Source organism: Cebus imitator, unplaced genomic scaffold (assembly GCF_001604975.1).
Source record: "Cebus imitator isolate Cc_AM_T3 unplaced genomic scaffold, Cebus_imitator-1.0 Scaffold193, whole genome shotgun sequence".
NCBI lineage: Eukaryota > Metazoa > Chordata > Mammalia > Primates > Cebidae > Cebus > Cebus imitator.
This window is the reverse complement of record NW_016107508.1, coordinates 2882660-2896233: the sequence shown is the minus strand read 5'-3', so window position 1 is coordinate 2896233 and position 13574 is coordinate 2882660. Positions and strand designations below refer to the sequence as shown.

Genomic DNA, 13574 nt, shown 5'->3' with positions numbered 1-13574 from the left:
TTTTTTTTTTTTTGAGACAAGGTCTCACTTTGTTGCCCAGCCTAGAGTACAGTGGATTGACCATAGCTCACTGCAGCCTTGACCTCCCGGGCTCAAGAGATCTCCTGGCTTGTCCTCCCAAGTAGCCAGGACTACAGGTACATGCCGCCACATCCCACTAATTTTTGTATTTTTTGTGAAGATGAGCGTTGGTCATGTTGGCCAGGTTGGTCTCGAACTCCTGATCTCAAGTGATCTGCCCACCTCAGCCTCCCAAAGTGCTAGGATTACAGGTGTGAGCCGCCGCATTGGCCCAAATATTGTTTTAAAAAATGGTACCTTTACTCTTTGTCAAATGTGAATATTGCTCTTTAGTTTCAAACCCAGAAAGGCATCTTTACAACTTGACGAGCTTCCAGGATCCTATCCTTGTATGACACAGAAATGTATCTGCACCTGTAGTTAATCTAAACATTGATTCTGTCCTCATTTTCTCAAACTGTCCAAACTTTATATCAGGTATTCAAATCAATAAACTTTTATTGAACATCTACTAAATACAAAGCATGTGCCATATTCTAGGAGGAGAGAATGAAGAGGGTTGTAAATACAGAAATGAGTAAGACCTGGCCCCTGAATTCAGGAGCTTGTAATCAGGTGGAGAGACAGACAAAAACTGTGAGACAGAAATAGAACCAAATTCACACAGAGAACCTGTGTAACCAGGGGGAGAAGAAATTCTGATGGGAAGATGAGGGTTTGAAGCAGGAGAAAACTTCACCCAGGAGATAATTTTTGTGATGGACTTTAAAAGGTAGGTTAGAGTTCACAAATACAGCCAAGAGAGAAAGTCATCCCAGGCTGAGGGAACAGCATGAACTACTCCCTAAATCCTTCCCCATCTTTTCAAGTAAAGGACCTGTTTAATATCAAAGATTTATCAGAATCTCACAAGACAGCTATGATACTTTTAATAGCCATTGATGGAAAAATACAAAAGGACCTAAAGCTACTATGAATTCAGTAATATTATTGCACAATTTATATGTTATTAACCACAACTAGAATGACATTTTTGAAATTTACTCATTTATCTATGCATAGGAGATATTCTTTCTTGGCAAACATAGGGACTTGTGGACTCTGCTATCTCCCACCCTCTTGACCCAGGAACCTGAAGCTTAGAAGTTAAGAACTATTGCCTAAAATGATCAAAAGTATTATTCACTTACATGAAGCCATAGTAAAGCTTGCTCCTGCACAGAGGAGGGGTATCCTGTAAACCGACAACTAATAAAGCCAAACATCTCCTCCATTGAGAAAGGCAGAGGACAGAGTTCAATGTCAAACATTTTGCTGGAAAGCAGAGCAACAAAAGTAAATGACCAATGGGCATAGTAGACTGGGTTCTACTGATGCCATCAATGTTTTTCTAACTATTCCCTATTTGGAGAGCCAAGCCTTTAGTTTGTATTCTGAACTGCTACCAGCATGTTTCACTTTACTGTAAGAGAAGTTTACATCATTGGAATAGAGATCTTATAAATAATTCATACGATTGTTAATAACCATTACTGTTCTTCCTCATATTAGGTTTAACAGAAAGAATTGCATTTCTAAGGCATTTGTGTTGCTCCACAACATCTAAAACGTTTTCCCTTTGCACTGTCCCATCACATTCCACCAATTATAATTATATTTCAAAATAAGCAAACAATCTGTTTTTATCTATTCACTATTCCACAAGAACATAATCTTTTCTGGACAATGCCAAATCATCTTAGCTCAACGTATTGCAGCTATTTCATGTTGGGGCTTCAAGTTTCTCCACAGGGTTGTTAAAAAGTAAATGAGATTATATAAAACACTTAGTAGGGTGACAGGCACATGGTACCTGCTCAACAAACATTAGATATGATTATAATTACAGTGACTTCATTAAACTACTTACCCACCTTAATACTTCCCTGAATTCTTTTAACTGATTATCTGGGACTTCTGTTCTGATGGCTTCTAGCCATTCCGGCATAATGCACTCCCAGACAGATTGATTGATCACATTGTAGGGGATCAGGCAGAGGATTCGGTTGAGACCTTCCTTCAGCTGAGTCACTGTGCTACAGGACTTATCCCAGTATCCACCAACCTGAAGGGGTTTCCAGAGCCACAGGGAGAAAGAGAAACACACTGGTTACAATTATACTCAAAGACTTCCTAAGGCAATGGGTACAGAGAAATGCCACAATCCATCACATCTGAGTCCTAGGCCAAGAATCTTCAATGTGAGATTGATTTGTAAGATGGCAAACCACCAGGATCCAACAGTTACAGAAAGGAAAACAGTTACAAATAGGTTCAAATATCGATTACAGATTGAATTTTCAATGATTCTACTGTAGACTTTCCAAATCACTCATGAGTTAAAATTCCAAAGATTTATTCCCAAAAAGATGAGCTTACTATTAGAGCATTATTACTCCTAAAGTCTGATCAATCCATTACAACATGCACGTTATACCTATGCTTCAGAGGAACACAGTTTTCTACTACTGTGTGCCTTGTATTGCAGAGTTTTCATTACAGGAAATACGGTAGTACACAATGCTCTTTTTACCATATGCTGCATACTCTGCCACAATTTTTTCCTAAGAATGTTGTTTTTTTTTTTTTGAGACGGAGTTTCGCTCTTGTTACCCAGGCTGGAGTGCAATGGCACGATCTCGGCTCACCGCAACCTCCGCCTCCTGGGTTCAGGCAATTCTCCTCCCTCAGCCTCCTGAATAGCTGGGATTACAGGCACGTGCCACCATGCCCAGCTAATTTTTCGTAGTTTTAGTAGAGACGGGGTTTCACCATGTTGACCAGGATGGTCTCGATCTCTTGACCTCGTGATCCACCCACCTCGGCCTCCCAAAGTGCTGGGATTACAGGCTTGAGCCACCACGCCCGGCCCCAAAATGTTCTAAAGGTATTTGAATCTGTGAATAAAAAGGATTGGCTTTTTAAACGAATTAAAATAGTATATTAATTTTTAAGAGCAGGAAAAGGTTAAAATCACCAATTTACAAACTTAGGTTGTTCATAATCCTGATGTTAGATAGACATCATATATTCTTGCTATAAATATCAAGATAACAGGTTAAACTGCTCCCGAGTCTTTACCAAATAACACAAGATTTGTGAGAAACCACCTTAATTTAAATAAATCAAATTGTAAATGTTTATTACATCTAGAATTCTAGATTATTAAAAAAAAATCAATCAATTCTATTTTAAAGCTCCAATATCTATATGGTGCCATATTGACCAAAATCCTAGACATTTTCAAGAAGTAACTATATTTCTGGGATTTCTATTGTGTTGTTGTTAGTTACAGATACAGACAGAAAAGAGCCAGCACTAATAACATTGAGATCCTGAAATATATTACTGAAGTTTTTTTGGTGATGTAGTTTATGGTCAAGCCGTATAAAGGCTTATTGGTTTTGAATCATATCTTAAAACAAGTATGCTTTTGAAAACCCTAAATTGTCAATGGCCAGATGATAGATCCTTTGAGTTGGAAAAGCTTTAATATGTAAAATGATTTTTAGAGAGCACTTACCCTAAACAAACGTCCTAATTACCCATATGCGAAGATGGAATTGAAAGAAGGACACAAAAAGTATCACAGGTAGCCTAAAAAGCTCCCTTAATAAAATTAAAGAACAGAAATCAGATTTAGAACAAAACTTTAAATCTACACCTACCATAAACTCCCCTTCACCACCTCCTTCCTGCAAATGGCCCAGTGGGAGGTTGATATTCACAGTGTGATGGGAGATATTATGGAAGACTTCCCTCTAAAGGTCAATGGGCTAAAGTGGAATGATGTGCTCAGAGGGCAGGAATTCAGCCTAAAGTCTCTGTTAAAAGATTCATAGGTACACCGTTCTAAATTCAGAAGCCCTGGAACACAGGAATCTTTTGGTTTCCACATCAGTTGGAAATCTTCTCTGTGATATAAAGGGACAATTTCAAAATAGTGCAGTCAGATGGGCAGTCCAATCCCTTAATGTTATTGTTGAGGCTGCCACCCAATTCTTTGAAGAATTAAAAATAACTGTTATAGGCTGAGGCAAAAGGATCGCCTGAGGCCAGGAGTTCAAGACCAGCCTGAGTAGCATAGTGAGACCCTGTCTCTAAAGAAAATTGTTTTTAATTAGCGGGGCATGGTGGTATGTGCCTAGGTGGGAGGATCCACTGAGCCCAGAAGTTTGAGGCTGCAGTGAGCTATCGTTGTGCTACTGTACTCCAGCCCGGGCCACAGAGTCAGACCCCATATCTAATAAATAAATAAATAAATAAATAAATATTTTTAAAAAAATAAATAAATGTCCTGGCTTTACTAAGTGAGTCTTAACAGAAATGTGGCTTTAGTAATAACCTAAAGCCCCACCTGCTATATGTAAATTTTTGGTGCCGCTAAAGAAGTGTTGTAGCAAAACTCTGGCTTAAGAAGACAAAGAGACAATGGAGACGGAAGAGAACTTTATTTCGGGCACCCGGGATGGCAGCAGGCTCACGCCTAAAATGGCTGCCAACCCCAACAAAGAAGGCAGTTTAGCTCATATGCTGTTTGAAGCAGGAAATCAAGGCAGGAAGCCGACTTCAGACAAAGACAGTCAAGTTTTACAATCTTGGGCTTCCTGGTCATTTAACTCTATAATCTTGCAGCTGAGATGGGGGTTGAAAGGTGGGGGGAGGTCACCCAGGGAGATCAGAAGAACAGGAAATGCAGGAATGTGCAGGCTGCAGACCTAAAGATGTGCTCTGGTGCTCTTATCTATGTAGAGAAAGGATGGTGCCTGGTCTGTTAGCCTTTTCCTTTCTGAATACAGCTTACAACCTAGCCTAGAATGCAAGATAAGCTTGCAGCTTCACTAGGGAGAGGGTACTTAAATTCTTTAACCTTTGTACAACTCTTAAATGGCCTTTACTTTTAGTTAACTACTACTTGTGTTATGCTTATTATTTAAACTATATTCTGTTCTATTTTATTTCATTTTAGTTTCCTTCCACAGAAATAGCACTCAAATATAAATTTTCTCAGCTAGGCAATTTACTTCTATAGAAGGGTATATCTCACAAATGGAGCAATGGCAAGCACACACCTGAACAAGGGAAGGAAAGGTGTTCTTATCCCCGACACAGGTATTCCCTACTGCTGTGTCATTCCCCTATTGGCTAGGGTTGGACCGCACAGTCTAAGCTAATTCCAATTAGCTATTTTAAAGGGGGCAGGAGTATGAGCCAGAGTGGTGGGGTGAGCAGTTTGGCGGGATGGTTACAGAACAAGTAACTAAGGGTGACTCAGGTCAAAATAGGTGATCAGGGTGAGTCAGGATGGAGCAGATGATCGGGGGAACAGATGTGAACTACTGATTAGAACTGGTAGAAAAGTTGTTTACTGAAACTACAAGGAAGTTAAACTATAAAAAGGAGGACAAAGAACTGAACATACTCACATACTGATTCTTTGAAGAGAAATTTAGAACTCATTGTACCCAACATACCAATCCTTCTTACCAATCCCAAAACCTCCCCTCTGAAAGATGCTTGCAGGACGCTGGAAAAGGGACTGTCCTGCCCTTAAGAAGGAAAACTTAAATAATAATTGCCCTCAGCCTCAGCCTGGACATGTAAACACTGCAGACTTTTCAGATAAATAATCGTCCATCCCCTCCATTCTCCCTTAAGCACTGACATGTTATAAAGCTCAATGCTGCTGGGAGAATTTCCTGTTTATCCCAGACCAAAACCTGGCAATAGGCAAATATGTCCCCGGAAATCCTTTTGGAGCAGTTACTTTAAAAATCTGCATCATTCCTCTCCCTTTTTGAGATGTAAATCTTCTACCAACCAGAACTAAATTATCAAGAACCTGAGCGCCATCTCTTTCAAATGCAAACATCCAAGGAAGTAATTCTGGCTTTCGGCCCCAGAATTGAAGCTCCTCACTATTACTTATAGTACTGCTTCTTATCATAACATTCAAGAAATTTACTTCTCCTCCTGATAAATACCAACTAAAACCCCAGTCTCTTAAGAAAACTCCAAAGCCTTTTCCTTAGCTCAGCCCACTTTAAAAAGTAGCTTTGCCATTGACTAAAACAACCACCTGAGGCTGAGCCACAGCCTCTATGAGATTATGTAACAGGGCAAGCAAAAAGATCTTAAAGGTTCCCCTACAAATATCAATGAAAGTATTCGCCCTTATAATGAATAGGTAACAACTTGTTCCATCTGCCAGAAACACAATTTGAATGAAAGTGGGGCAAAGATGAAAAACGGCTCTTATATAAATTAGTAAGTTTTATGTTACTTTTTGGAAGCTATAAGGTCTCTGTGTGCCTGTATGTTTGTGTATGTCTATGTGAAACGGAGTAAGGATAGAGCTTGGCCGCAGCTCTCCCCCATGGAGCACCCTTTCATGCATTCCCACTGATCACAAAACAACACAGCACTACCTCACTGACACTATACCAACTAACAGTCATACAAATTGTGAAGGGAAAACCTTGGGCCCCAAAATTGCTAAGCTAAAGGGAAATGTCAATCTGGGAACTGCTCAGGGCAAACCGGCCTCACATTCTATTCAAAGTCATCCCTCTGCCCCACTGAGATAGATGCATACCTGAATGCCTCCTTTGAAAAGGCTTATCCAAAACTCAAAAGAATACAACCATTTGTCTCTCATCTACGTGTGACCTGGAAGCTCCCTCCCAGCTTTGAGTTCTCCCCACCTTTCTGGACAGAACCAATGTACTTCTTATGAGGAAGGAGACCCTGAATCACCATTACCCATCTAAGACCACCCTCCCCTTGACTTCTACACTGCATTTCAATAGAAGAAGTAAAAGCTGGTAGACTGGGAGCCACCTAATCTCCCTCCTATAGATAGCAGGCATGGTATGGAGGAATCTTCCCGGAAGGCACTGTTTGTGCCTAAACATGATCAACCCCCCACCTAAGTCACATACCCCATGCCTACCTCATGGATCAGGACCCTTTCACATGTAATTTCTAGAGCTGTAAGCCTTTAAAAAGGCAGGGATTTTCTCCAGTTCGGTGTGAGAGGTTTGTTTTGCAGCCTTTCATGCTAAACTTACATATGTTGATTGATGTCTCGTGGCTCTCTAAAATGTATAAAACTGAGCTGTGCCCCGAGCACCTTGGGCACATGTCTTTCCTGAGGCTGTGTCACAGGTGCCCATCCTCAACCTTGGCAAAATAAACTTTCTTTTTTTTTTTTTGAGATGGAGTTTCGCTCTTGTTACCCAGGCTGGAGTGCAATGGTGCGATCTCGGCTCACCGCAACCTCCGCCTCCTGGGTTCAGGCAATTCTCCTGCCTCAACCTCCTGAGTAGCTGGGATTACAGGCACGCGCCACCATGCCCAGCTAATTTTTTTTGTATTTTTAGTAGAGACGGGGTTTCACCATGTTGACCAGGATGGTCTCGATCTCTGGACCTCGTGATCCACCCACCTCGGCCTCCCAAAGTGCTGGGATTACAGGCTTGAGCCACCTTGCCCGGCCCCAAAATAAACTTTCTAAACTAACTGAGACAGTCTCAGATATTCGGGGTTCACAAAATAAAGCAGCCATTCTATTGATAAAAGAAAAACTACAGCCGAATTAAATGTAAAGGAGTTTAATCAACCAATAAACGATTCACAAATTGGGCAGTCTTCTGAGGCAGAGTAGGCTCAGAGACTCCAGCGCAGCCACGTGGTGGAAGAAGATTTATGGAGAGAAAAAGGAAAGTGACAGACAGAAAAAAGTGAGGCCAGGCATGGTGACTCACACCCGTAATCCCAGCACTTTGGGAGGCCAAGGTGGGTGGATCACCTGAGGTCAGGTGTTTTGAGACCAGCCTAGCCAACATGGGGAAACACCAACTCTACTAAAAATACAGAAAATTAGCCAGGCATGGTAGCAGGTGCCTTTAATCCCAGCTACTCGTGAGGCTGAGGCAGGAGAGCTGCTTGAACCTGGGAGGCGGAGGTTGCAGTGAACCGAGATTGCATAATTGCACTCCAGCCTAGGCAACAAGAACAAAATTCCATTTCAAACAAAAGAAAAGAAAAGAAAATAGAAGTGAATACAGAAACGGCTGGATTGGGTATAGGCTGGCATTTGCCTTATGTAAACATGGTTCGAACAGTTGGCTACATTTGATTGGCCAAAACTTGGTGATTGGCATAGTGTAGACTGTGGTCCGTTCCTACCTCCACTTGTTATACAAGATGTACAGAGAAGCTTTTAGGCCAAACTTAAAGAATGTAAGGCGGCAGTTTTAGGCTAAACTTGATTTCACACTATATTATTCTTCTGGGCTTTCATGTTTCACCATGCCTTTTACTTAAAGAATTCCAAAAACTGGCCTAAGGAGATCCAAAATTGAACTAAGGTTGTGGAATGTCCCAACTTGGGAAGGAATGCTGAAGAACTGATTTACAGCATTATTGCCACTGGCCAGACCACCAGATGGCCTAATAAAACAATCCCTACCAACGCTTTTTAGGAAACCAGTGGGAGAATCCTTGCACTTCCACTGTCTCCCTTGCTCTTGAGCACAAGCCCTGAAGTAAAATCCTTTTCTAGGAAATACACTTGGCCCCATGTTAATTTCCATTACAGGGGGAGCCAAAGAGTCTGTGGTCTATAAGAGTGTCTGGCAACCACTGCAGGTCCACAGGACATGGGGAGCATTTTTCTCTCCCAAGTGGGGGGCTTGTGAGTCAGCAGGATGGTGGGACCCCTCTGCAGCTGATGGGCAGCTGTCTGAATTTTTGGTTCAGTATTACTGCAACTGGGAGTTTTCCTCTAGCCTCCTCAAGACTCCTTGCCCTAAGCTATGCTTTCCCTCCTCTCCCATCCCCTATTTGTTGTGCTTTTGTTTTTCCTTCTTCAGCCTCCTTCCTTCGGTTTTCACTAACTTCATCAGCTCCAACTGAATAGACACCCACGCAGGACATGCTGAAATGGTGGATTGGCTCAGCCTGAATAGTAACAGATTGAAACAGCTGATCAATGTAGAAAACTCTGTAATCTTCTTTAAGTCTTCCAAGTATTTTCCCTCCCTTTGCCACACCTTGTGGGGAAGGGAAGCCTGTGGACTTTCCTGTCATCTGAATGTGAAGCTACTGACTCTGGGTATTCTTAAAGCAAACTAAATATGGCCTGAAAAGGACTCCATACTTCTATATTTGAGGCCTTGTGGATGTAACCTAGCTGTAGAAAATAATGTATAGGTTGTTCATTTTCAACACAAAGTACCTGGAATACGCTTGGGCCTGTAAGCTCCAGAAGAACAGGATACCCTAGGCCCCTGCCTTAATAACCAGCACCTGCTTGTTGGGACCTCCTTAGTTACCCTCACCTGAACCAGAATGGAATGGAAGTTTACTAGTTTGCAAAAATAGCTTGCCTTTCTATTCCTAACAGCTTGCTTAACCCCCTGGGTCACAGGTCAAATACCTGAAGAGTCCCAGAGCTGACTATGATCACAATGCATTAAGGGTTGCAACAAATGCAGGGAGAAGACCCTAGAGAAAATACCTAAAGCCCCCACCCAAGACCAGTGCAAACCAGGAAAACAGATTTAGGCGACATGGAGGAAGACTGTAACCCCACGGGACTCAGCCTAGAGGAACCAGGGGGAGGGACTTGTGCACTAGGGGACGAAGTGCTTGCTGTAACTACGGAGTATGCCTGCTCAACAGACACCCGACCTTGCAAGACCAATGGTAAAGTTTCGCTTTCACTATACTTCTGGCCTCTTAGTCCATTCTTTGGGTTTCGACAGGTAGGCGCGCCTTTTATAGTTTGGGACAGAGGATTTCCTCCATTAGCTTGGTAGTCAGACAAGATTAAAAATCTAACTTAGTAGCACGCCTGTGACAATAGCTGAGTCTTGGCCAATCCCAGCGGCCATACTTCAACCACTCGTAGACTGCTAAGTGTTCAGACTGTGTTCGAGTAAGGCAAGTACCAACCTGTAACCAATCCAGCTGTTTCTGTAACTCACTGGCGATTTCTGTAGGTCACTCCCCTTTGTTTGTTTATAAATCTTCTTCCACCACTTAGCTGTGCTGGAGTCTCTGTGAACCTGCTGTGATTCAGGGGGCTGCCCAATTCACAAATAGTTCATTGCTCAATTAACCTCTTTTAAATTTAATTCAGCTGGAGTTTTTCTTTGATCAGTGCTGTCTTTAAGAGGAAAGAATTGGCAGCTCATGGGTCCAGAGTTTTATCACTCACATCCTGATCCATTTTTCCTTTTTATGTGTTTAACTTGACATCTTATTCCCCCATGCAGCCCGCTGGGCGGCATCTTGGAAAAATGAGAGGCTTCTGTCTGGTTCCACGAAATGGAAAAAGATATTCTTTCATAACGCAGCTTGGCTCCAGAAGCTATGGCCCAGCGAGCAGGGACATCAAAAGCTGCTTTGCTCTTGGGGAAGCTGCAGAGAGGGAAACCAAAACTCTGACATGCAGGCAAAAGGGTAAGAATTTCTTACCAGCCAGGGTCCTCGCCTCGCGCACTCTGTGCAAACCAGTTGAGTAAATGGTAAAAAGAAAAAAAAAAAAAATCCCTGTTTTTCTCCTCTGCAAGGTTTTGATTAATGAGAAAAAAATGTGCATGACTAACTGGTCTTAGGTTGTAGTGAATCTGGTGTACTTTGTGCTATGAATTTGTCGTTCTGCCATGAAGGGGTTGCCACAGAACAGAATGTGGGTGTAGGGGCCCTATAAGCCTGCTGTTCAAGCCAGCCCAGCACACTGGTCAGTTACAAACTTTGCTATGGGTCCCTGAAACAAAAACCAAATGAAGTTTCCCCTCTTGTCTTGTTTCATGTCCTTGACAGTTTGACTCTGTGACCATGTGGGGGTATTCTCTCTCAGTCTCTGCCATCCAGAGGGTGGAAATGTTCAGGTTCAGGTAAGGCAACCAGTCTGAAAGGACACATAACAATGTCATGGCTAGCCTTAAAGATTCTCTTAAGCAGTTAAAATCCTTTGCAAACTTCAAGCTGTCTGCTCTAGATTACTTCTGGGAGGAACAATAGCAACTGCCCCATGCCATAGCTCTGTGGCTGAGGCTTTGCCCTTTCATGAAGGTGGCATGGGTTCAATTCCCAGCTTAGGAAATGAGTCCTTTCTGGTTTGATATTTACGTGACCTTTGCCATTTATTTATTCTTTTTCCTTCCATTGTCTTTGTGACCATATGGGGGTACTCTCTCTCCATCTCTGCCATTCAGAGGGTGGAAATTTTCAGGTTCATGTTAGGCAGCGTGCAATTTTCTGTCTTGAATTTTCCTTTCTCTGAGCAATCTTGGAGGCGATTCTAGATCTTGTAAAAACTGCTTGCAATCTCTTTGTAGACACTTTGTCCAGCCGTGGTTAAATCATAACCTTTCTTAAGGCTTATTGGATTTGTTATGGAAGCAGGAGCCTAGGTGAGCCAGAGTAACCTCATTTTAAGTTCAGCTCCATCTTCAGATTAACTGGGCACATTCCTTGCTGGTCATTACCCACAGTCATAAGATATTTACAGTGAAGGAAACAGCCTACGATACCTTCAGGTTTTTACCTTCATAGACATATCCCTACAACACCAGAAAGTCCAAATGTTCCGATACCCATAACAAAATATGCTTTCAAGATTGTTACAGTTATGGTTTGATGCATTGACACACTAAAATATCAAGAATAGTTTTCTTTAAATCAGTAGAATAAAAATTTTGTCATGCTCTCTGCTCATGCTTATACAGATGCAGCTTAGCTTAGCTTTTACATAGAGATGACCCCTATACAAGAAAAACTTAAGGATGCCCTACTCTGCAATGGAGTAGCTTTCAATAAACTCTCTCTTCTCACTGCACTCTACCACTTGCCTTGAATTCCTTCCTGTGTGAGATCCAAGAACCCTCTCTTGGGGTCTGGATCAAGACTCCTTTTTCTAGTAACAGTTGTACTTGGAAAAATTCCTTTGGGAAAATAAAAGTCTTAAATGTCAGAAGTATTGGCTATTTGTCCCTAACAGTCAACCGGCTGCAGTCTGGCAATTAAACATTTAAAAGGATTTTTTTCAAGAGCTCTATGGTAAATGAGATTAATTAAAAGGGGATATCCAAGCTATACATACGTTTAAAAGGCCTTTTAGCTTTTTTCTCTTCTTGGATCTTGTTTTTTGAAGAAAAGGGTTTTGGGTTTTTTTTTTTCTCAGTCAACTGAATTGTTTTTTCATTTACTCTGTCTGTCCTCTGACCCACATGAGAGGACCTAAGGTAATTTCTGACAGCCTGGGACTCCTTGAGAGAAACAGAAGAGGCACCACAGACTCCTGTTTTGGGAGAAACCTTGGTTTTCCACATGGAACCCCAAAAATTATAAGCAAATAGATACTTCTAAATATCTGAGGCTCTGTTCTATTTTGCATTATGTTACCTGATCTTTTTGACTTTTGGGGGCATCGGAAATTACTTTGCATTATTTTAAAAAGTTGAATATTAATGTGTAATAGTTAAATAAGAGCATACCTTTTTAAAGGTCCAATTGCAGTTGCTTATGGTGAGTGGCTATTACTACAGGGTGATACTCCTTTCTTTGTGCATATTCGTAAAAAGCCATGCTCTTGGGCACCTAGAAGGTATGAATTGGAGGATGGGCTGATACAGAGCAGACTAATTGATGTTGGGTTGTCCAGCAGCCTTGGGGAAACGTCCTTACAATAAAATACATTGTGAAAGCATTGCACTATCTCATCTCATAGCATTTCCCTCTTTGGGGAGACCCAGTATTTGATGTAAAAATGGAATCCTTGATTTTGGGAGATTTATTCTGCCTTCCAGTTGCGCCCATCTACTGGGCCCTAAAAACTGGATGCTTTCCTGGCCTTGTTCTTTAAGAGGCTCTACCCTAAATTCAATTTAAAACTCTACTTATTTAAATAAATCTCCACATGTAAGGATATCTGTTTCTCCTGGCCATCTCAAATAAACTTTTACTCACACCATTTCTCCCTTGTTTTAAATATAAATTCTCTAACTTGTTTCACCTAAGATTGCCCCTTTTAAAATGCAAATTTAGAGTTACCTCACTGATAATTATTCAGGACAGAGAACAGGTAATCAAAAGATTGATGGTCTAAAATAAAATGAGAAAGAAATCTTGGCTGGGTGTGGTGGCTTACACCTGTAATCCCAGCACTTTGGGGGGATAAGGCAAGTAGATCACTTTAATCCAGGAATTTGAGACCAGCCTGGCCAACATGATGAAACCCATTTCTACTAAAAATATGAAAATTAACTGTGCATGGTGGTGTGCACCTGTAATCCCAGCTACTAAGGAGGCTGAGGCAGGAGAATCACTTGAACTCGGAGGTGGAGGTTGCAGGGAGCCAAGATCACACCACTGCACTCCAGCCTGGGCGTCAGAGAGGCTCCATCTCAAAAATTAATTTTTTTTTTTTTTTTTGAGACGGAGTTTCACTCTTGTTACCCAGGCTGGAGTGCAATGGCGCGATCTCGGCTCACCGCAACCTC

General features: G+C 41.7%; 1 protein-coding gene across 16 annotated transcripts in view; it reads right to left on the bottom strand.

The window, feature by feature from the left end:
• UNC79 (unc-79 homolog, NALCN channel complex subunit) overlaps positions 1 to 13574 on the bottom strand; it is a 276166-nt gene that overhangs the window by 134802 nt on the left and 127790 nt on the right. For all 16 annotated transcript variants that reach the window (XM_017547000.2, XM_037745182.1, XM_017546992.2 and 13 more), the window contains 2 exons: positions 1935 to 2125; positions 1212 to 1335 (listed from right to left, as the gene is read on the bottom strand). In XM_017547000.2, coding sequence (XP_017402489.1) covers positions 1212 to 1335; positions 1935 to 2125 — 315 coding nt within the window. The remainder of the gene's footprint in view (positions 1 to 1211; positions 1336 to 1934; positions 2126 to 13574) is intronic.